A 21270-nucleotide genomic window follows, 5' to 3' on the forward strand; every position below is an offset into this window, starting at 1 on the left:
ACTGGAGGTTATTTTATTGAGGTAGGCCCCTGCTTCACTATTCCCACTCTCCCAGGCCAGCCTAGGCATTGCCATGTTCTCAGAGAAGGCTAGTTTGTGGGGAAGCAGGAGACTTGAGAGGCCAGGGTGCTGGTCCCAGCACTGCCTGACTCCATATACCACCCTTGTGACTGTGTCCCTCTGGGTCTGTTTACCCATGTGCACTTGGTTCCCCACAAGAGCTCCGTGCAGGATTTGGAGCAGCGTGGTCTTCCCAGGTGGGTCCAAGAGAGTGAGTGGTCAAGACATCCATGGGCAGGGGAGGCAGCGTGTCAGACGAGATCGGGTGTGTTCAGGGTGGTGTGGCCACAGACAAGACAGCAAACTGTCTATGCCAAAAGACTTACATGCTTGAGGCTTTGAGGTCCCAGGCTCAATCCCTGGACCAACCCAAGCCAAAGCTGAGCAGTGCTCTGGTCTCTATTTTTCCTCTCATTAAAGCAAAACAAATATTTAAAAAAAGAGAATCATGCAGGCAGGAGTGAGGCTGTGGGTGAGTGGGCCTTTCTCCTCTAGCCACTCACCTGTTTTCTTTTCCGCAGTATGTGGTCATCCCTACCAGACGGGCCACAGCGGTGGCCCTGCAGAGCTTCACCTCCCACCTGCTGGGGGACGCCGGAAGCCCCTACCTCATAGGCTTTGTGAGTTGGGGGGGGGGAGGAGGGGCTTGGAGGAGGAGGAGTAGGTGACAGGCTTCTGGAGGTGGCTCTACCCTCATGCCTGCACCCCCCATCCTCACAGATCTCCGACGTGATCCGCCAGAGTACTAAGGACTCCCCACTCTGGGAGTTCCTGAGCCTGGGCTATGCACTCATGCTCTGCCCCTTTGTCGTGGTCCTGGGCGGCATGTTCTTCCTTGCCACCGCTCTCTTCTTCCTCAGTGACCGTGCCAAGGCTGAGCAGCAGTGAGTGGGGGGGATGGGCCTAGGCTGGGTAGAGGATGAAGTGGTTCGTCTTGGGTGGGTGGCCCACTAGGTCATTTGGATCCTGGACCCTAAGCCTTGGGTCTATAGGTGGCCAGGGTTGGTTGTGATTTCTCTCCTTTCTTCTTAAGTTAATTGAGTTAATTTCTCTCCTTTTTTCTTAAATTAATTATTAATGAGAAAGGGAGGGGGACAGGGAGTGAGCGAGACAGCCAGATAGTCACTCTGGTGCATGTGTAGACAAGAGATTAAGCTCGGGACCTGATGCTTTACCCACTGCGCCACCTCCTGGGCTGCTGTGGTGGTTTTCATATTTGGGTTTTCCCTTGGAGCTATGGGTTTTCAAAGCTGGGCACCCCCCTCCCCTTCCTTTTCTTCTCATTTTCTGACTTATTTCTCCTCTCCTCTTTACTCCTTTTTCTCCTCTCCCGACCTCTGGGCTCTCCCATCTCCCCCTGGGGCTGACGAGGTCCCTGCCCAGCACTTCCGATCAGCCGGCCCCCGTGATGCGATGTGCCAGAGCAGTGCCCGGGCCCGGCCCCCGCTGATCCGCCACCTTGACCCCCGCCCGTCTCTCCCCCAGGGTGAACCAGTTGGTGATGCCTCCCGCATCTGTGAAAGTCTGAGGTGGTGAGTGCAGGCCAGGGGTGCGGGCACACTTATTGTAGCAGGGGAGGGGCTGACACAGAGGGGATGATATCCTAGAGGCAGCAGCATAGCTTCAGGCTCCTTACGCATGCCCTGCCAATCCTGAGTTGGGCTTTTTCCCTCCTGAAATGTTGCCCAGACTGGTGGATCTACAGAAAAGGGGGCAGTGTCCCTCTTCCAGTAAATCACACCCTCCTCCCCTTCCTCCAAGGCCTAGGGGCATAGGTCAGTGCTGGTCCCGGCCAGAAACTCCCTCCCTCCTCCCAAGTCTCCTGGAGGCGCCAACTCCTACTGACCTTCCTCTGGGGACTGTAGCTTCCCAGCAGTGCAGGATCCAAGGTTACCACTTGCTCCCCTAACCACCCCCCACCCCCAGCCCCCCAGAAGTGTTTCTCCCATCAGCAAAGGGAATCACCTCTGACCTCTGATGTCCTCTCTAGGTGCCAATGGAATAATGAAGAGCCCTCTTTCTTGGGAGGCCTTTTCCAACACGCTGGCCCCGCTGGGCTACCCCAAAATAGCCAGTGTGACCCAGGGCTGGGCACCCATGCTCTCTGGCCTGGGACTACTGAGTGGCCGTGGTTCCAAGAGGCTGTATCAACTAACCTGGAAGGCTATGTGTGCTGGAGCCATGTGGTTGGACAGACTGCCAGCCCTAGGTTTAGGCTTCAGGGCCCCTGGGGTCCAAGGAAAAGACAGCTCCCGGTGGGGGTATCAGGAGAGCAGGGCCTGTCACTGTCTTACATGTTCCTGGGGAATGCCCTGCCTTCCCCAGACTGTGCAGTCAGGGGGCTGGCCTTTCCCACGCAGCAGTGTGTCAGGCAAGGCACTATCTGTGGCTTTGAAGATGCAGCAGCTCCCGGGCCACACAGAGAAGGGTCAGCCCAGGCCTCTGGACAGCACTTCAGGCTCTGAAGGACCTGGCTTATGGGAACCACAGCCGTCCAGCTGGGACTCAACCTGGCAGCTGGACACCTGGGTCACTGGATGCTCCCTGGCTGGCCACTTGGGAGGACTCTAGCTTCCACCTGGATACCTCTCAGGTGGGGATCGTCCTGATGGAGTTGGCGTCACCAGGGATGGCAGCACTGGATGCAGCTGTACACCACCTGTGCCCTCAGGCTTGAGATCTTTGGGAACTGGCCACCCCTACAGGGCCCCTTGCAGCCCCCCCCCCGACACCTTTGCTGTAAGCCTTCTCCCTGGGTCTCCACAGGATCCAGGAACCCATTGCTACCCCAGGCCAAACCTTTTCCAGGGGGCAGGGCCTAGGGGACTATTCCCAGAACTCATGGGGCAGTAGCCAGGGCTCTGACTGCCAGAGGAAGCAGTCGTCCACTAAGCTTCCTGTTCCAGGGAAGAGCCTGGTGGAGGTGGAGGCCTTTGGTGAGAGGCCAAGGAGCCATAGGCCCCTCCACCCAACACTGGCTGCTGTTGTTCTCACGTGTATTTCCACACAGCCCAGCACTCCCCCGGCCCGACACCCGTTCTCACAGCCACACACTAGAGTGCAGCTGCCAACTTCACACAAGACTCCCGGCTCCTTGGTGGGTGCCTCATATCCTCTGCCCCCCATGCCCCTGTGTACTTGCTGAATCAAGGTGGTTCTGGTCTGGCTGTGGCCAGCAGGAGACCCTAAGAGCCAGCTTAGACAATGCTATCTTTGCTCTGTAGTTACTGGCTGGTGTGGCTTCAGTGGTGTGTAAGCTAGTGGAATGCCCACTCCCCACCAAGTGCTGGGACACCATGGGGGGCGGGACACCTAACCAAGGGGAGGGCTCCCCTCAAGACCAGCCTGGTCTCCCCTCTCACCCCAGCCTCAACTGGGGCCTCAGCAATGTTTTCTTGTTGTACAAGAACAGGTCCAAGTGTTGCCTCCTCTTCCTTCCGGAAGCCAAACTGCTCCTTTATTTTTTAGAGCTGTTGATTGTGAATCTCAGAGTCTTAAGAGAAGCCAAATATATTCCTCTTGTAAATGAAGAAATAAACCTATTTAAATCATGCACCAGTGGCTCCTCAGCAAAGTGACTGCGTGTGCATGTAGCAGCCTTACCCATGGTGCACTGTGTATGGATGCTCACTCATGCACCGGCACAAACCTCCTGATAGCAGGACCCTAGACTCAGCCCGCCTGGAAGTCATGGTCTCAGCTCACATAGGCCCGTTGTTTGGGCTGAGACACAGGGAGGCAGGAAGCAGAGACAGGCCCAGCCCGGGAGCAGGCACCTTCTGGGCCCAGGGCTCGACTCAGCCCCATGCTTGCTGCAGCAGAAAACCCTGGCAAGAGGGCAAGGCCGGCTCCCTGCAGTACCAGGTCATGCCTCAGACAGTGCCTGTTTATTAAAATCATGATGAGAAAACAAGTCTCTAGGCTGGTGGTGAGGGGCTCAGGGACCTGCTTCTCTTTCTCAAGTGCACTTCCTTTTCTTGGGCCCAGTCTGGGGGAGACCCGGGCTCTTGCCAGGCAAGGACAGTTTTGCCTTTTTCCGTGGTTGTGCCGACTGTGGTGACTGGTCTGAGACCTCCTTTGGGGGCAGAGCCTTCTGATGCTGTTTTTTGTCAGCAGGCTCTGTGGGGGGCGTGGGAGTGAGTCCATTCACCTGGGACACCTTCTGTTTTTTCTTTTGCAGCTTTGGGGCCTTGGCAGGGGTAGGACTTGTGGCTGGAGGAGTCTGGGCTGGGTTCTTAGAGGCAGGCATTCCATTCACCTGGGACTGGGCTGGGCCCCCAGCCTTCATCCTGTTCCTCTTCTTCATTTTTCCTGTGCTGGGGGGCTGGTCCCCACTGGTGGTGACAGGCTTGGCTTCCTCTTGTGTGGCATCCTCTGACTTGCGTTTCTTGCGCTTCTTGGTCTCTGGCAAGAATCCCTTTTTCCTCCGCTTCAAGCTAACAGGGTTCTGGGTGCCAGTCGGGGCTTCTCTAGAATCTTTCTTTTCTGATTTGGGGCGCCTGTGAGGAAGTGAGCAAAGACAGGAAGCATCCACTGAGGACAGGGGTGACTACCTCAAGTGCCCCATGGCATCTGGACTGCCCCCAACCGCCCCTCTGGGATGCTCACAGCAGAGCACGTGCAGCAAGATCTTTCCAGCACCACGCCCCACCCCCAAGACCCCTCCCTCCTGGAACGTACTGGACTCCCAGGAATTTCATGGCCTGCCAGTAGAGGTCATAGAGGCGGCTGGAGCCGGTCGGGTGCTCCCCCTGCTGCAGCCTCTGCTGCAGGCTGGGTTGTTGGCTCTGCAGCACGCCCAGGATGCCGGTCAGGTCTGTGGTCAGCTTCTGCAGGGACAGGAAGGCTCTAGACTCAGTCTTCTCACCTCTACACCCTCCCTCTGGATCCTCAGCCCCATCCCCTCCTATACCTCTCACTGTGGAAGAAACATGTCCCTGGTGCCATGCTTGTCACAGAAGGTCCTGGTCTTCACTTCCTCACCTCCCACCATCTGTCCTGGCAGTGGTCCTGGCCTGCCCACCTCTGCGGGCACTCAAGGCCATTCTTTTCAACTTGCCCTTACTGTCACACACTACTGGACCAAAGTGCCTACACTGAGGACTCCAAACCTTTCCTTCTGGGTTAGCTCAGAGGAACCGAATACTCACCTGCAGCTGCCTCCCGGCCCCAGCATCTCATACCACATGCCCTGCCCCCTCCCAGTGATGGCCTGTGCCTATGTTACAGGACCGGAAACCCAGGCTCTTTCCTAACAGCTGCCCACCCAGAGTCTTTCTCCCTTCCTCCCATGGTCTCCAGCCCTTCTAGATCCCTCAGCTTTCTGACTGAAACCCAGCACTAGCACCCCCTCACACCCCTGACAGGAAGTTATAGCACGTTCCCCTCCGTCCTAATAAAAAAACAGACCAGATCCTCAGCGCTGGCATTCAGCACCTTCGCCACAGGGACCCTGCCTCCAGCCTTTGTCCAGACTCATTCCTCAGCCTGCATAACATGCTGTAATGCCTGGTGACCCCCAACTCCAACCGCAAGCTCACCTCTTGATTTATAGACCTGAAGAGAGTATTAAGCAGCTCCAAGGAGGACAGTTCCTTCTGCAGCTCTGACTTGCTCCGTGCCTTGCCCAGGGCCCGCAGGTTCTGGGGGTGTGGTGGGAGGGTGAGAAGGAAATCAGACTTAGCCACCCCAGAACTGCTCCAAATCTCTACTTCCCACACAGCTGACACTTGGAGGGAAGAATCAGTCTTCCTGTGGTGAGCCTGACCACTGCTCCTTGGTTCCCAGAGAAGCACAGCTGATGGGGTGGGATGGAAGGTTTGTGATGGCTGTTACCTCAGTGACCTTTACTAGAATTCTGCCAATCAGCTGCTTCCAATCAGGGTCCTTGAAGCACTGTCTCAGCTCCCGCATGGGCAGGGTCTTCTGGAGCAACAGGCAGGCCTGGGCCTGGTGTGGGGAAATGTGGTCAGGAGACTGGGCCAATGTGTGGGAAGCCATTAAGGGAACCTCAGAGCCCAGGAAGCCAGCCCAGCCCTGACAAGACCTTGGCAAGACCCAGCATGGGCTGTCGCCACAGAAGCTGTGGGCTCAGTTACCAGTTCCTGTCCTCCAGCCCTTGGTCAGTTGTGAGGGAACTGATGACTAGAGGGCAGCAAGGGCTTCCAGAGAAACAGGTGACACCGTGGGTGGTTCTGGGCTTCCTTACCTGTTCAGTGCCATCTTCCTTCAGCCCTCCTCGTCCTCCATCCCACCCACTGACAGGCCTGCCCCATCAGCCCTGGCTCCTGAGCACAAGGCCAGAGAGTGGGTCTATACAGACCAGTGCCAGCTCGAAGGAGCTGGAGGCTCAGCACACAGGAAGCAGCAGCTGTGGGGAGCAAGTTTCCCTTTGTCCTCTGTGCTTATACAGGGGGGAGGCTGGCCAGGTCAGACTGGTCAGAGCATGACCCTCACTCACTTTAGAGAGCATGTCTGATGGTCAAGGTTGGAGGGGCAGGGGTGGGACAGCAGTTCTGGACTGGGTAACTGAGATAGGCCCTGGGCCAGGCTCTGGGAAGTCTCTCACCTGATGGCGGGGCCGTGCTGGGCCCGTCATGTGCTGGGTCACCACGGGGAGCAGGCTCTTACACAGCACCTATGGAAAGGTGGCATGGCTGTGAGGAGAGAGCTAGGCTGAGATGGGGACTGAGGGGGTGAGGCTGGCCCCACACTCACTGGGTGCCGGGAGAAGAGGCTGATGAACATGGGGATGGTGAGTGGGCTATTGCGCTTGGTCAGGAAGGAGTTCAGTGCAAACGAGTAGATCGGGGTTGCGAGTTTCAAATTCAAGCCGCTGGTAGCCTGGGTCAAGTGAGAGAGAGAGAGAGAGAGAGAGAGAGAGAGAGAGAGCTCTGTGATGCCAGGAGAGGGGTCCGTGGCTCAGAAGTAGAACCTGGCTGGGTCCCAGGAAAGACCTGGGACCTGCTCATTGTCTACTGACACTTCCAGGGGAAGAGCATGAGGTGCCCCCGCAGCTTTCCTGTGCCCGGGTCTGCTCACCTCTGTGTCCGTGGGCTTAGTGCTGGCGTCGGTACCAGCTTTCTCCTTTCCCTGGATCCTCTGGATGGTGCTGCCCTTCAGGACCCGGAGCAGGTAAAGGGAGGCGTTAAAGTAGTACAGGGAGACGCAGGAGTCTGTCTGGTGAGCAGCCTGCTGCACGAGCCGCTCCACCCGGGAGTACAGCGCCTCCATGTCGTTGCCCACGTCACGGCAGTAATGGCGAGCCCGGCATAGATCATGGCTGTGGGGAGCCAGGGCCAGAGCTCATCACGGCGTTCTCCTTCACCCCTGCTCCCTGGCAAGCACAGCCAGTCCCTGGAGTAGAGAACCAGGGGGTGTGGGCCCTGGTGGTGGTGTGTGCTGGGTGACTCGGGACAGTGTGTGAGGCCCAGCAAGCCTTGGGAGCTGAGCGGGCCGACTCCGGGACCTTGGCTCCTACCCCCAGAGCCCGGCTCTCCCCGCCTGCTCACGTGAAGATGCGCGCTGTCTTGTGCAGGAGCTCCTGCTCCTGCTTTGTGCTGCTGGTCCGCATGCTGCGCCGGATCATGTTCAGCAGCGGCTCCAGAAGCTCCAGGACCAGGGGGTTCTCGGGCTGCTTGGTCACCAGCACTTCGATCAAGTCCAGGACCTGTAAGCAGGATGGGTGGGCTCAGTGTGTGTGGGGGGGGGCGGGGCGGGGGGACGGGACAGCGCGGCAGAAGCCTGGAGCATGACGGCGACACACTCAGGCTCACCCTGATTTGGAAGTCGCGCCGGAGCACCTTCTCCTTCTGCAGCTTGCTCTTCTCATCCTTCCGGGCCTGGATACGCAGCTTCTGCTCGGCAAAGAGGCTGGAGAGGTTCTGGTCCAGGGCCATCATGGCCTCGTCCCCCAGGGCATCATCATCCTCATCCTCGTCGCTGTCCGCTCCACCCTGAGGACAGATACCTGGTCAGCAGCCCGCTCTCCAGCAGGCACACAAACGGGCATGGAGTCCCTCCCTGGCTCCTACTCACCAGCGCCTTCCCTGCCTGCAGCACGGCCATCAGCTGCTCCCGGAAGCCCTGGTCCACTTCCCCGTCTCGGTCCTCCTCCTCACTCTCCTCCTCACTCTCTGAGCTTCTGTCCTCGCTGTCAGAGCTTTGGTCCTGTGGGTGACAGGTGTCACACCTGCCCACTGCCCACCATGTGTCTGCCCACCCTGCCCTGCCCTGCTGGGTAGGCACCTCCACATTCTTTAGCTGCTTCTCCTTGGAATCGTCTGTGACCACCACGTTGTCCTCATCCTCATCCTGATTCTTCTTGGGATTCAGCACCTGTGAAACCCCCCCGACAGCTGAACTGCCTGTTGCCCTGCTCTGTGTATGTTCTTTGGGACCACTGGTCTCCAACTTCCCACCGTCACCAAGCACTATCTGGCCTTGGCCAAAAGGTCAATCCAGGGAGGGAAATGGAAACCAGGAGACCACACCCTCCAATGCCCAGAGCCGGTGCCTCCGTGGTAAACTGGATGATCCCCTGCACAGACCTGTGCCTCAGCAGTTTAAGTGAGGCACCCTACCCACCCGGCAAGGCGTGTGTGTGTGTGTGTGTGTGTGTGTGTGTGTGTGTGTGTGTGCGTGTGCGCGTGTGGGTGGTTTATAGCAACCTTGAGCACGGGGCCCACCCACCTTCCCGGGGACCATTTACTTCCCCAAAGGCCCTGACTCACATCCAGGATTAGCTGCAGGGCTCGTGGAGTCAGGTGGGAGCAGATGTGGCCAAACACACTCCGGGCCACCTGGCGAATTAGGTGACTGGGCTGGGCCAGGAGGGCCAGCAGGATCTCCACCAGCACCTCCACCCATGATGGCTCCTCGGAGTCTGCAAGCAGGAAGAGGGCTGAGCCTGGGCAGGGCAACACTGCCCCCTTCTGGGTCCCTGCTGTGCCGAGGGTAAGCCCTCACCCCCAGGGCAATGACCCACCAGTGGCCCTGCAGCGGGTCCGGTGGGCACTCTCCCCTAAGCTCTTCTTGATGCAGGTCTGAATGTCAGCGAGGAGGTCGCAGCTCTCTGTGGGGGACTGTGAGCAAAGCAGGACAGACATCAGGGGAGGAGCAGAGAGACTACAACACTCTGCTTGCTTCGGCCAGTCACCTTCACAAGCCAGAATGGAGGACCGCAGTTTACCCCTTCGGCCATTTATAGCTAATACATGGCCAGGGTTTGAAGGTTCAGTTTCCTCACTGCTACCCAGTAGAGGTGGTCTAACAAAGGTGGCTGGGCCAGCACCCAGAAATTGGGCGGGGTTAGATAGCATAATGGTTATGCAAAGAGACTCTCATGCCTGAGGCTCCAAAGCCCCAGGTTCAATCCCCCGCACCACCATAAGCCAGAGCTGAACAATGCTCTGGTGTTTCTGTGTCTTTCTCTCTCTTCAACTCACTCAAAAATAAAAAATAAAAATAAATACTTAAAACAAAACAAAAAAACAAAAAAAAAAAACCCCTAGGAATCAAGGAACCCCAGCCTAATTTGAAATTCTAGATTATCTGCTCTACACGTGGCTTGATATTACAAAGAACTGAAAGCCACTACTTTAACTTAATTTACATCAACTAAATATAAGCCAATTCAAAACTGTCTTGTTGGGGATAAGCCCAGACACTAGTAAGTAAAAAAATAATTGGGGGTGGGGTAGGGTGGAGGAAGAGGGTGGTGGTGTGTGTCCTTGAGAATCTAAACTGGGTGTCAAAAAAGCAAACTCTTCCATAGTAATGCAGTAGACAGTTTCAGGGTTTAGGTCAGGAATGACAGAATAAACTGAACAGGAGCCAAAGCCCTGGCCATCTGACCCTGCTTCCTGGCTTTGCTTTTACTAGTCCCTTTTACTGAGGAGTTTCACACACACACACACACACACACACACACACACCCACACACACACACACCCCTTAGCCCAAGTCAAAGGGACAAGGAGGGGATGTGTCCTAGAACCACTAAAACCTAGCTGTGACCAGAGGTCCAACACCAAGGACTGGAAGGGGCATCATAACCAACCACTACCCCACTGCAACTTGTCCAAAGGCTGGGCTCAGAGTGCCAGAGCTTCTTTAAGGTGTAAAGTAACCTAGTAAATTTCATGCAAGAGGAGAGGGCAAACTTCCAGAACCATCAGGAAAAACCCACAAGAATTGCCAGTGTCAAGCTTCCAATGAAAAGAAACAGGGACCTCATTTAAAACTATCAGGAGTGCTTTACGGGTTACAGGTCTGCACCCCTGGCTCTGGGGGGGTGGGGGTGGGCAGAGAGAAAGACCTTTGGGGAGGGGGCTCCTGTGGGAGAATGGTGTCAGATCCCTAGGTCTTAATACCAGTCAGGAGCTGTGTGGTCTGGGGCAAGCTATTTTACCTCTCTGCATCTGTTTCTCCACCTGCCACAAGAGGACGTATCTGTCTCAAATAAAGCAGCTCCTTGGAAAGCTCAGGAGGGCGGGAGAGACTGCATAATGGTTATGAAAGTCTTTCATGCCTAAAACTGAGGTCCCAGGTTCGATCCGCAGTACCACGAGCCAGATCTGGTCCTTCTTTCTACGTCTTTCTCTATTGTTAAAATAGAAAAGCAAGCAAGCTGTAGCTGGTACCCAGCAAATGGAAGGAGAGATTTCTCTCTAGGCTGTAATTCTACCGGGGACCTGCTGATTTAAGAAACCTGGCCATTCCAACCCTCCAGAACTTTCCTAGGTTCCCAAATCGCCCTCAGAAGGCAGCCTGCCATGCTCCAGATTCCAGTTCCACAGCCCCTGTTCAGACCACCATACCTTGAAGAGATGGATGCCCACCAGGAGGAGCAGGTGCTGGAAGGCAGTGGCCTTGGCTTTGGCCTCTGAGGAGAGGGCCTCCAGTTCCTTCAGAGTCTGCAGCATCCTACGGAGAGATGGGCTTGTCCTCAGGCCACCGTGCCAGTCAAACCCCAGTGCCCCACCCAGTCCCTGGCAGCCCTGTCCCCTCACCGGTCCCAGGCTTGGTGCTGCGGCTTAGTGAAGGGCGTCAGGGCAGCCACATTGCGACTGTGGTTCAACAGCACATCTGCAAACCGCACCAGGCGGTAGGTCCAGGGCCGCCTGTCCTGGGTCTGGCCTGGCATCTGCCGGAACTGGGTGCTGAGGGTCTGGAGCAGGCTGGGCGAGGGGTGGGGGTGGAGGGTCAGGGGTCACAGGCTGGGTGGGTGATCACAAGTGGAGAAAGCAAGACTCCCCCTCAGGGCCGCCTTCCCAGCCTGCTTGTGCCCACCCCCACTCCCCCCAGCTATCCCAAACTGCCCCTGGCCCACCTGAAGAAGGCGCTGCTGACTACTGCCCGGGAACTGCTCTCCATAGGGAAGGAGAACTGCTGCTCAGTCTCGGGGATCTCAGACGTGGGCTTCTTTGTTTCAAAGAAGGAGTGGAACAAACAAAACCTAGGGCAGGTGGAGAAGTAACCAGCATTGCCTGGGTGATCACTCTATTTACTGGACTCCCAGCTGGACACAACCGGGTCTAGTTTGGAGAACACCAGCATCCCATCCCTCCCTTGGACCAAGATGGATCGGAGACCGTGTGGCCTCGGCCGGGCCTACTCTCGCTTCTGTAAACATGGTGTTGCCCCACGCTGGGTCTGTGGGAAGGGCTGAATCAGCACCGGGTGCAGGTAAGTGGCGGGTGGCAGGGCACGTGGAGCCAGCCCAGGGCTACATCAGCTTGCCTGTCCCCACCAATGACTTGCCCTGAAGGCATCTGGTCCCAGAAAAACGCAATCGAGGACCAGGCAAGAGGTGATCCAGCTCTTGGGGGAGCAGGGGCTTGGGCACGCTGCACACCTGGCCACCTCCTCAATCAGAACCTCCTCCTTCTCCACATGCAGGTTGTCCACGATGCTGACCAGGCGGAAGATGATCCATTTTCGCAGCCGGAACACAGCTCGTCCAGGCCTGGGAAATAGGAGCCAAGGTCACAGAAGTCATTGTGAGATGGTATAAACGGTAACCCATTGTCTCTTACTGGAGGCAGGGAAACCAAGCTCTCCCACTAATCTCAACCTAGTACTGCCCCTCACCACCAGCATAAACAGGCCTTCTTTCTTACCTAAAATTCCTTTTCTTTGAGTGGCCTCCCCCCACACACATATGCTCCCTCCTGGAAAGGCCAGGTCTCACGGTTCAGCTGGCCGAGTCAAACCCTGGTCCCTCCCACCCAGAGCTGCGCCCACCCGTGGAACGAAGTGTCGTGGCTTTTCTTCTGGTTGTTGGTGCTGAAGTCCACCAAGGAGTCCAGGTCGGGCTGGAGAAACATGTCCCGCAGCCAGGCTGTGTAGCCCTTGAGAGCAGGGCCACTAAGGAACTGCACGACCCGCCAGGTGGTAGGGATGACAGGGAGGCCCTGGTTGGTGATGGAAGTGAAGGCCACCACAACGGCCAACTGTCGATCAGGGTCATCCCGGCAGCCTTCCAGGAAGGCACCCATATACTTCTCCATCTCCGGGGCAAACTTGAACTGGTGTGAGGGCTGCAAGAGGTGAGATAGGGAGGTGGGCGGTAGTGCAGTGGGTTAAGCACAGGTGGCACAAAGTGCAAGGTCCGGCATAAGGATCCCGGTTCCAGAGCCCCAGCTCCCCACAAGCGGTGAAGCAGGTCTGCAGTTGTCTTTCTCTCCCCCTCTGTCTTCCCCTCCTCTCTCCATTTTTTCTCTGTCCTATCCAACAATGACAATATCAATAACAATAAAACAAGGGCAACAAAAGAGAATAAATAAATAAAAAGAAGTGGCGATGGTACTGGGGTCACTAACCCAGAGGGGCCCACCTGCCTCCTCTCCCACAATAGGTTAAACCAGGGTCAGGACGTCTTCCTCTCCAGGTATACAGCCAGGCGGAGTGGCCCCAGAACTCCTGCTCTTGCCCCTGACATCAGTACCTCCCTCCATATCCCCACATGCTAGGTCACGATAGGCCATTGGGGTGGGGGGCAGAAGGCAGGGCAGTGGTATTACACTGATCTGGGTTTAAATGCCCCCTCTGCCAGCTCCTGGCTGTTTTACCATGGAGTTCAAAAGCCACCACCCCTGATGTGTTTACCATGTGCCAGGCCCCACCACATAGCTTTGCCTGATGGTTTGTTTAATCTCCTTAACAATGCTGTGTGTGGGGCCACTTTGGTTGCTTTACAAGGTGAAGGAAATGGACCACATAAAAAGGCTTGAGAATAACTTCTCAAGGCCACAGGGCTCAAAGTGGTACAGCTAGGGCAGACCCAGCACACCCTGTGCACTGGGTACGATTCTGAGAGTCCAGCGGATGTTAACTTGATCATCATCATCATGCCTCTTCTCATCTCAGTCAAGGAGACTCGAGGGAAGCAGCCTGTGTTAAGCTGCAGAACTTGTGAGCAGAGGAGCCAGGACAGGGACCCTTGTTTTCTTAAACCCCTTTGATACTCCAGCCAAGTGCTTTAGTCTGTGTGGGGCACAGACGGTGCTCAAAATGCTGGTGCTGACCCCTATTTATGTTACTGCAATAGCGGCTCAGGGGTGGAGGGCTGACTTCGCCAAAACTCCACTCAGAGGGGGATGGAAAGGGGCTGGGAGGGGAGAATTCAGGCAGGTTACTGTATACAAACACCCACTTTCTCAAGAGCAGCTCTGCCTGCCCACTCCAGGCAGGGAGACCCCTGACAGTGGAGCACAGAGTAATCCCTCTCTTTTCCAGAAGCTTTTCCCCCATTTCCCACTTCGAAGGAAGCACCCCTGGTGTCCGTCACTGAAGTACATGGGGCGGAACCCACCTTAGTAGTGACCATGTGTTGTCCATAGTGTTGGATCAGGTCTCCCCGCAACACCAGCTGCAGCTGCTCCATGGACAGCAGGGGCAGGGCGGCACCCAGCAGGCGGAAACACAGGTAGCTAACAGGGTGTGTGAGAAAACCTGGTCAGGGGCCGTCGGCACCCCTGGGTGGGCCTCAGAACACTGGCACATCCTTGATTATTAAACAGGTAGGTGGGGAAGGGCAGAGCTGACGGGCGCCACTGGTAAGTACCTAGCTGGCCAGTACTGTTTCTTCAGTAGTCCTTGCTCCACAACTTCCTTCCAGAACCGCGGGAACTTGTCCTCCTTAAGTGCCAGGTGGAGCAGGTTCAGCGCCACAGTGGGCAGCGTGCATTCCTTCTTCACAGAGGCGGCGGCCATCTTCAGCGCATCCACTAGTCTATGGAGCCGGCAGAGGCAACTTAGAGGGCACCCATGTAACAGACAAGAGCCAGGCTCCCAGGGTAGTGGCGATACCCCCAGAAAAGACAGTCAGTCTAAAGGCCAGATGCAGCCCAAGGGTTCCAGACAGAGTCCATCCACCTACCTCCCTCATACCTGGGGATGTTCTCATCTGAGAACAGGTTGACAGACCCCATCAGCTCCTTGAGCTTCACCGGCACCTTTTGCTTGGCCAAGAGGAAGAGCTGCAAGTGCTCAGGGGAGCTAAGAACAGAATCCAAGTTGCCCTTGAAGACCTCTGGCAAAATCTCCTTTAATGTGGCCTTGGGGACCTGGGACAGGGGGAAAAGTTGAGGGAGAGTCCCATAGAGAGAGTCCTCTGGGCTTTATTCCATCTGCCAGGTTCCTGAGGTCCTGGGGACACAAGGTCAGTGAAAGAGGAGCCTCCCTACTAGGCAGCAAAGGACATTTGTTCAAAATCTCATAACCCCAAGTCCTAGGGAGGTAGGCTTTTAACCAGCAAGGCATGGAGCTTAACTGATGAGAGCCTATCTTAAATTATTCCTCTATTTCTCAGAAAAGGTAAAGAGCTAGGATTTGAGTTTAGGACAGTTATTTCTCAGATAAGGTAGAGAGCTAGGATTTGAGTTTAGGCCATTCTGGCTGAGGTCAGGACAGTTAGCTCCTGTCTTTTCCTCCATAGCAAAGTAGCAAATACAGTTACCATGCTTGCTTCTATTTGCCTGTTTAATAAACACTATACTTTTACAGACATACTTAGTGCCTTAGCAAGACTAGCAAAAAAAGATCACAACCTGCTGAGGTTCAGTTATGGCTAGCATTTTCTAGCAGTAAAGAATGCTTTACCTGAAACACATGTTACTTTTTTTCCCCCTCAGATAATGCTTCTCATATACAATAGTCTACAGTTTAATGCAAACATTTTCTTTTTTTATATTTATTTATTTTCCCTTTTGTTGCCCTTGTTTTTTTTTTTTTTTGTTGTTGTTGTTGTAGTTATTGCTGTTGCTGTTGTCATTGTTGGATAGGACAGATAGAAATGGAGAGAGGAGGAGAAGACAGAGATGGGGAGAGAAAGATAAGACACCTGCAGACCTGCTCCACCGCTTGTGAAGTGACTTCCCTGCAGGTGGTGAGCGGGGGCTCGAACCCAGATTCTTACGCCGGTCCTTGCGCTTAGCGTCAGGTGTGCTTAACCCACTGCACTACCGCCTGACTCCCGTAAACATTAATTTTCATGTGCACCAGGTACCAAAAACATTCATGTGACTACTATTCTCACTGTGGTCTAGGGCTGGACCCACAGTATCTTTGAGGCATGCCTGCTTGTTTTTCATTTGGCAGTGCAGCTCCAGAACATTTCTAATTGTTATCTGACCTTCTATCTGTTTCTCTGACAGTGGTGTAACCTGAGGTCTCACTGTGGTAAGCCCATACCTCAGAGAGGATATCCACCAGCGCCTTCTGGGGCTGCTCCTGCAAGTGGTTGGAGTGTTGAGCCAAGACCTGCAGCAGCTTCACTGACTTCATCAGTGCCTCTGAGTCCTGGTACCCAGACAGACAGAATATAAGCTCTACCCCCTAGCATTCCCAAGCTAGTCCAAACTCCCTGTACCCCCAAAGCTCTTACCTTCACCAGCCGGCCTGACTGAAAGAGGGCTAGCACCCCAAAGAGGTTTGCAAAGAGAGCAGCTCTCATCATCGCCTAGAAAAAGATTCCAGGCACCGTGAGAAGGGCAAAAATAGGTGCAATTTCCTACCTGTCCCCAGGCCAAGGGCACTAACTCTCACCTTCTTAACCTTCTGGAGGTCATGTTTCTCTTCTATCTGCTGCAAAATGCTGCACAGGGGAATATCTTCAAAAGACTGCAACAGCTGCCAGGAGATGAGGCAGGAGGGGAGAGAGAGACTTAGGGGTGCGGTCCAGGCGTAGTCAGACCTCAGTTTCCTTCCTTTTCCCTCTTTAACTCCTGCCTGCTCCCCACACCAAAGATGCTTCTGGAGCTACTCACTGAACAGCAATAATCATAGAAAACTGTTGCTTGATTGGAACTGGGTCTTCAGAAAAAATTATGGGTTTTTTGCTCCATAGATGCTTGAGATTCCCAAGCATGGAGTTCCCATAACCTGCTCCTGAGGTTGACCCCAAAGCACGAGTTAGATCTTTGTTGCCCTTCTAGTTGTCCAGGATCCTTAGATGTGATCTTATGACAGGCTGAATGCTCCTTGTGGAGAGGGTCCTCTCCTTAACTTTTCTGAAGTGAGGAAACTTACTCTAATGTTTCCTACTCTCAAAAAAAAAGATAAAAGGCTAGTCAATACACATACCACCACTACCAACACGAACAGAAATTCTACTTGCTCAGTCTCATTCCTTAGTTAGAGCCCCCAGTTCCCCACCTTCAGGGGGGTCCCAGTGAAGTAGGTCTGCAGGTGTCTATTTTTCTCCCTCTACCTCCCCCTCCCCTCTCCATTTCTCATTCCTATCCAAAAAAAAAAAAAAATCGGAAAAAAAAAATGCCGGAGTAGTGCAGGCGTCGAGCCCCAGCGATAACTCTGGAGGCAAAAGAACAAACAAAAACCCAAAGTCTCATTCCACCTGTCTGTGCTTCCTTCTAGCCAGGCCCTACCCACACACTCCTTCTCACTCCGAAGGGGCGTGCCTCTCAGCAGTTTGGATATAATTCCCCAACTTCTCTTTCATGCCCAGCAGCTGTGACACTGGCTGGCCTCACTCCCCACGGGATTTGACCGCTGTGGCTGGGTCCCGTCCTGGAGCTACGTCCTCACCTGTGCCAGGGCCAGACAGTAGCAGGGCCGGGCGGTTTCTCGGCTGATCCCGAGCCCGGTGATCAGGCGCTTCAGGGCATAATTCATCTCGGATCCCTGCGCAACCAAACACCAGAGAGATGAGCCGTAGCCTCACCCCACCACCCGCCACTTAGGTCAGCACTCACCTGGACAGGCAGGTCACCACTCCCTGTCCCAAGCCCCGGGACCCCCAATACCTTTGGCCTGGCGCGCAGATACTCCAGCAGCTTCTCCGTGGCCTCAAGCCGCGTCTCCTGCTCCGGCTTCGCAATGTCCCAGAAAAAGTCCAAGAATTCGCGGCTGTGCTGCAGTAAGCTATGGTGGTCGTCAGGCTGGGCGCCGCTCTTAGCGTCTGTTCCCGGAGCCATGGCTCCACAGGCTTCCTGGGTCTCCATCTCCGCCATGCTTTCCCAACACGTGGGCTCGGAGCGCAGGCCCTTCCAGGTCAGGTCACGGCGCACGCGCAGCGTGTGAGTCGACTGGGGCGGAGCCTGTGGAGCGGGGGCTGGAGGGGGTGGAGCCTGTGGGGCGGGGCCTAGAGGGAGAAGCCTAGGGGCGGCCCGGAGAGGGCGGGGCCTGTGAGTTGATGTCAAGAGAGGCCGGGAGGGGCTGGGGAGGAAGGGTGGTGCTCTCTCTTTTTTTAAAATTTGTTTATTAAAGGAGGTCTGGAAACTTTACATCAGGCTCAACCTGACGCTGTTGACTGGCTATGGAAGAAGGGCAAATGCTAGAAGAAGAAGAAGAATTGGGGGATTAATGTTTTAAATTCAACAGTAAATACAATAGTATGAACATGCATAACATTTCTGTTTTCCACATAATATAACCCCACTAGGTCCTCTGACATCCTTTTTGGACCTGTGCTTCTCTTTCTCTTTAATTTTTTTTTTTAGTGATTTGATATTGATTTATAAAATTACATGTCAACATGGGTATAATTCCACACCGTTCCCACCACGTGAGTTCTGAATTCCAAGTCCCTCCACTGAAAACCACCACAGCTCTCCCAAAGTTGCAGATGTGGGCTAGCTGTCATTTCTACAACTATCTACATTTATACATATTTGCCCCCTTTTTCTTCCAGGTTCAATCCTCTCTTCCCCTCCAAGCCACACATGACCCTATTACTACATCCACATATTTCTTTCTTTTTCATCCCCTCTCTCTGGGACCTGATAGAGCTGGAGTTCAGAGCCCTCTTATCCTCTTCCTTCTATCACTTCTCCCCCACTGGGAGCATGAATCAAAGTTATTTTGGGGGTGCAGAAGGTAGAGTTCTGGCTTCTGTAATTGTTCTCCGCTGAAATTGGGTGTTCAATGGTGAAGTGGTGCGATATTGACCAAAAGGACCATTAATAAGTAAGCCAGTCTCTTGTCCTTATCCTACTTTTATAGTCTTCTCTTTGTCTGATCACCTTAGACTTTCTCCCAGTTGTTTAAGCACAGGGTGTCATTTGTTGAACTCAACCAGAATTAATTTTTTAGGCACTGCCTTCTCTGCTCCTTTCTGTTCTATTGCTAAGCTAATTTGTCCTAAGTCTAATAGATTAGAAAATGTGTGGTGTTTTCTTTAGGCACTAAAACTAGGAATCCAGATTTATTAGGTCTAAGTCTGCTCATCAAGGACTATTGAATACTATTACTTTGAGTTATAGAATTGCTCCTAACTTATAACTACATGTACACCTGTACCCTATATACTTCCCCATACCTAGTATCTGTAACTTTGTTAGATGGTATACCATCTAAAATGGATGTAGGTAGTCCCGTGTGTTAGGAAAGATCTCACTAGGTTTGAAGAGTTGCGAGGTTGACATCTCAAGCTTCGTCTCTCTGCTTGTAGTCCACCATAAGTATTCAATAGCAACATAATGTGGGATGGCAGCACTAATAGATATTTGGTTGAGGTGACCATATTGGTATGGCAGTAAAGAATCAGAGAGAAGAACTATTGAGAAGTATGGGCATAATCCTAGAGGTTCCAGGTCTAAGACAATGAGGACCCCAAAGAGAATGCAAGGGGTTTCTTGTAGTCTTAGAGCTTAGAATAGGAATAATCAATTGTTATTAAAAACCATGCTAGTTGGGGGTTTGTTTTTTTATGTTAATGCAATGGTTAGCATCTATGATAATGTACAAGATCTTACTTGCTTTTGGCCTCTAGTGGTATATGAACATCTTCATATTTTAGATACTGACAGGGCCAAATGGTCTTGATCTGTCTGGGCTAAAGTTGTAGTTGGCATTGATGTTTAAAAACTATATATACACATATATTTTTAGAGCTCCTTGAACAGTTTAAGCCCAGTTTTAGAGTTTGACCATCTTACAAATCTGAGGCATTGATTACTTAAGCTAAAGCAAATGTTTGTACTTAAAGTTATGGACTAGTCAGTTAAAGAACTTGAAATATTACATGTTTCCTGTCTGACATTAAACCAAAAGTCTGTGCCCAACCCCCCCCCCCCCAGTAACCTCTATAGTTTTCCAGTTTAAAATCTCTGTTCCTGGGAGTTGGGCTGTAGCTCAGCACAACGACCCCGACCGGCGTAAGGATCCTGGTTGGAGCCCCTGGCTCCCCACCTGCAGGGGAGTCGCTTCACAGATGGTGAAGCAGGTCTGCAGGTGTCTATCTTTCTCTCCCTCCTCTCTCCATTTCTCTCTGTCCTATCCAACAACGACGACATCAATAACTACAACAACAACAACAACAAAAAAAAAAAAGACAAGGGCAACAAAAGGGAATAAATAAATAAATATTTAAAAATAAATAAATAAAATCTCTGCTCCCTGCTTTGTTTCGTGGTTACCTTAAGTGTAATAACTAGCATTGTGTATCTAGAAAAGGCTTTTTAAAATTGATCTTGATAAACAAACATTTGTTAGCACTGTTCTGTCCTTTAATTCCCTCCCCCATTTGCTTGTTCTTTCCTATTTTTAGTGTGTTCTTAGTTCTAGTCCACTGCTATTCACCCCACTTGGAACATGTATTCCTTGGCTTCCTCCTTTCCTGTGGGTCTTGGTTATTGTAAGGTGGGACTGATAGTGGTAAATCCTTTAGTTTTTGAGTATTTGAGAAAAATTTTATTTCTCTCTCATATCTGAAGGATAATTTTGTGGGATACAAGATTTGTGACTGGAATTCCCTGTCCTTTAGAACTTTGACTATGTCGTCCACTCTTTCCTTGCCTCTAGGGTTTGTGAAGAGAAATCTGATTAAAGTCTTAGAGCTTTGCCTTTGTATGTAACTTCTTTTCTTTCCCTAGCAGCCTGCAGAATGTTTTCCTTGTCATTGAGTTTTGATAGCTTTACAATAATGTGCCTTGTGTTGGTCTTTTTGTATTCATAAATTTGGGTGATCATTCTGCCTCTTGAATGAGAGTATTCTGAGGATTTCCTAAATGAGGGAAGTTTTCAGCTAAAATTGCTCTGAAAATGGACTCTGGGCCTTTAGCTTTGTCCTCCTCCTCCTTCTCCTTATTATATCTATCACTCTTTTTTTATTATTTTTTAATTTCTTTATTGGGGAATTAATGTTTAATATTCAACAGTAAATACAGTAGTTTGTACATGCATAACATTCCCCAGTTTCCCATATAACAATACAACCCCCACTAGGTCCTCTGTCATCCTTCTTGGACCTGTATTCTCCCCCCGCCACCCACCCCAGAGTCTTTTACTTTGGTGCAATAATATCTATCACTCTTATATTTGATTTTTATGTGGGAATCTGAAGTTTGGATTTTATCCTGAGTGTGATGGGAAGTCTTTGGAGTGTTTTGCAAACATCGGAGTCTTTTTCAGATTCACATGCTAAGTTTGGGCTCCTGTATGGGGAATGAATTGCAAGAGTGCCAAGAGGGCAGAAGGAAAACCAGGTTTTATGTTTTAACTGTGGTGGGCTGGGGAGATAGCAAAATGGTTATGCAAAAAGACTTTCATGCCTGAGGCACCAAAGATCCTAGGTTCAGGGCCCAGCTCCACCACAAACCAGAGCTGAGCAGTGGTTTGGTAAATAAACAAATAATAAAACATAAATAAAGCAGTGAATTAGACAAGGTAAAAATTAAGGCTAATTTAGAGCAGATGGGGGTGATGAATATAGGGAAGGGGAAAAACACCAGGATGTCGACTTGGGGG

General features: G+C 52.7%; 2 protein-coding genes across 6 annotated transcripts in view; one reads left to right on the top strand and one right to left on the bottom strand.

Annotated features, from left to right (window-relative positions):
* Positions 1 to 3615, top strand: part of SPNS2 (SPNS lysolipid transporter 2, sphingosine-1-phosphate) — a 41410-nt gene extending 37795 nt beyond the window's left edge. For 3 of the 5 annotated variants that reach the window (XM_060204189.1, XM_060204187.1, XM_060204188.1), the window contains 3 exons: positions 582 to 680; positions 781 to 944; positions 1432 to 1570. In XM_060204189.1, coding sequence (XP_060060172.1) covers positions 582 to 680; positions 781 to 944; positions 1432 to 1510 — 342 coding nt within the window. In that variant the 3' untranslated portion in view covers positions 1511 to 1570. Of the gene's footprint in view, positions 1 to 581; positions 681 to 780; positions 945 to 1431; positions 1593 to 2050 lie in introns of those variants that run through there. The other 2 variants (XM_007523077.3, XM_060204186.1) reach the window with 1 other exon arrangement.
* A 303-nt stretch (positions 3616 to 3918) lies between these two features.
* On the bottom strand, positions 3919 to 17568 carry MYBBP1A (MYB binding protein 1a). The gene is made up of 26 exons (XM_007523087.3): positions 17328 to 17568; positions 17110 to 17205; positions 16111 to 16194; positions 15950 to 16024; positions 15757 to 15864; positions 14455 to 14630; positions 14129 to 14296; positions 13877 to 13994; positions 12307 to 12602; positions 11918 to 12028; positions 11393 to 11518; positions 11073 to 11240; positions 10881 to 10986; positions 9047 to 9143; positions 8793 to 8944; positions 8308 to 8397; positions 8098 to 8229; positions 7836 to 8015; positions 7572 to 7729; positions 7102 to 7342; positions 6778 to 6903; positions 6629 to 6697; positions 5896 to 6009; positions 5601 to 5702; positions 4741 to 4889; positions 3919 to 4559 (listed from the first exon to the last, which is right to left on the bottom strand). Exons 1-26 carry the CDS (start codon positions 17532 to 17534, stop codon positions 4019 to 4021), a joined length of 3990 nt encoding a protein of 1329 aa, XP_007523149.2. The 5' UTR covers positions 17535 to 17568; the 3' UTR covers positions 3919 to 4018.
* Positions 17569 to 21270: the final 3702 nt, after the last annotated feature.

The sequence above is a fragment of the Erinaceus europaeus genome, chromosome 12, assembly GCF_950295315.1.
Source record: "Erinaceus europaeus chromosome 12, mEriEur2.1, whole genome shotgun sequence".
Classification (NCBI taxonomy): Eukaryota; Metazoa; Chordata; class Mammalia; order Eulipotyphla; family Erinaceidae; genus Erinaceus; species Erinaceus europaeus.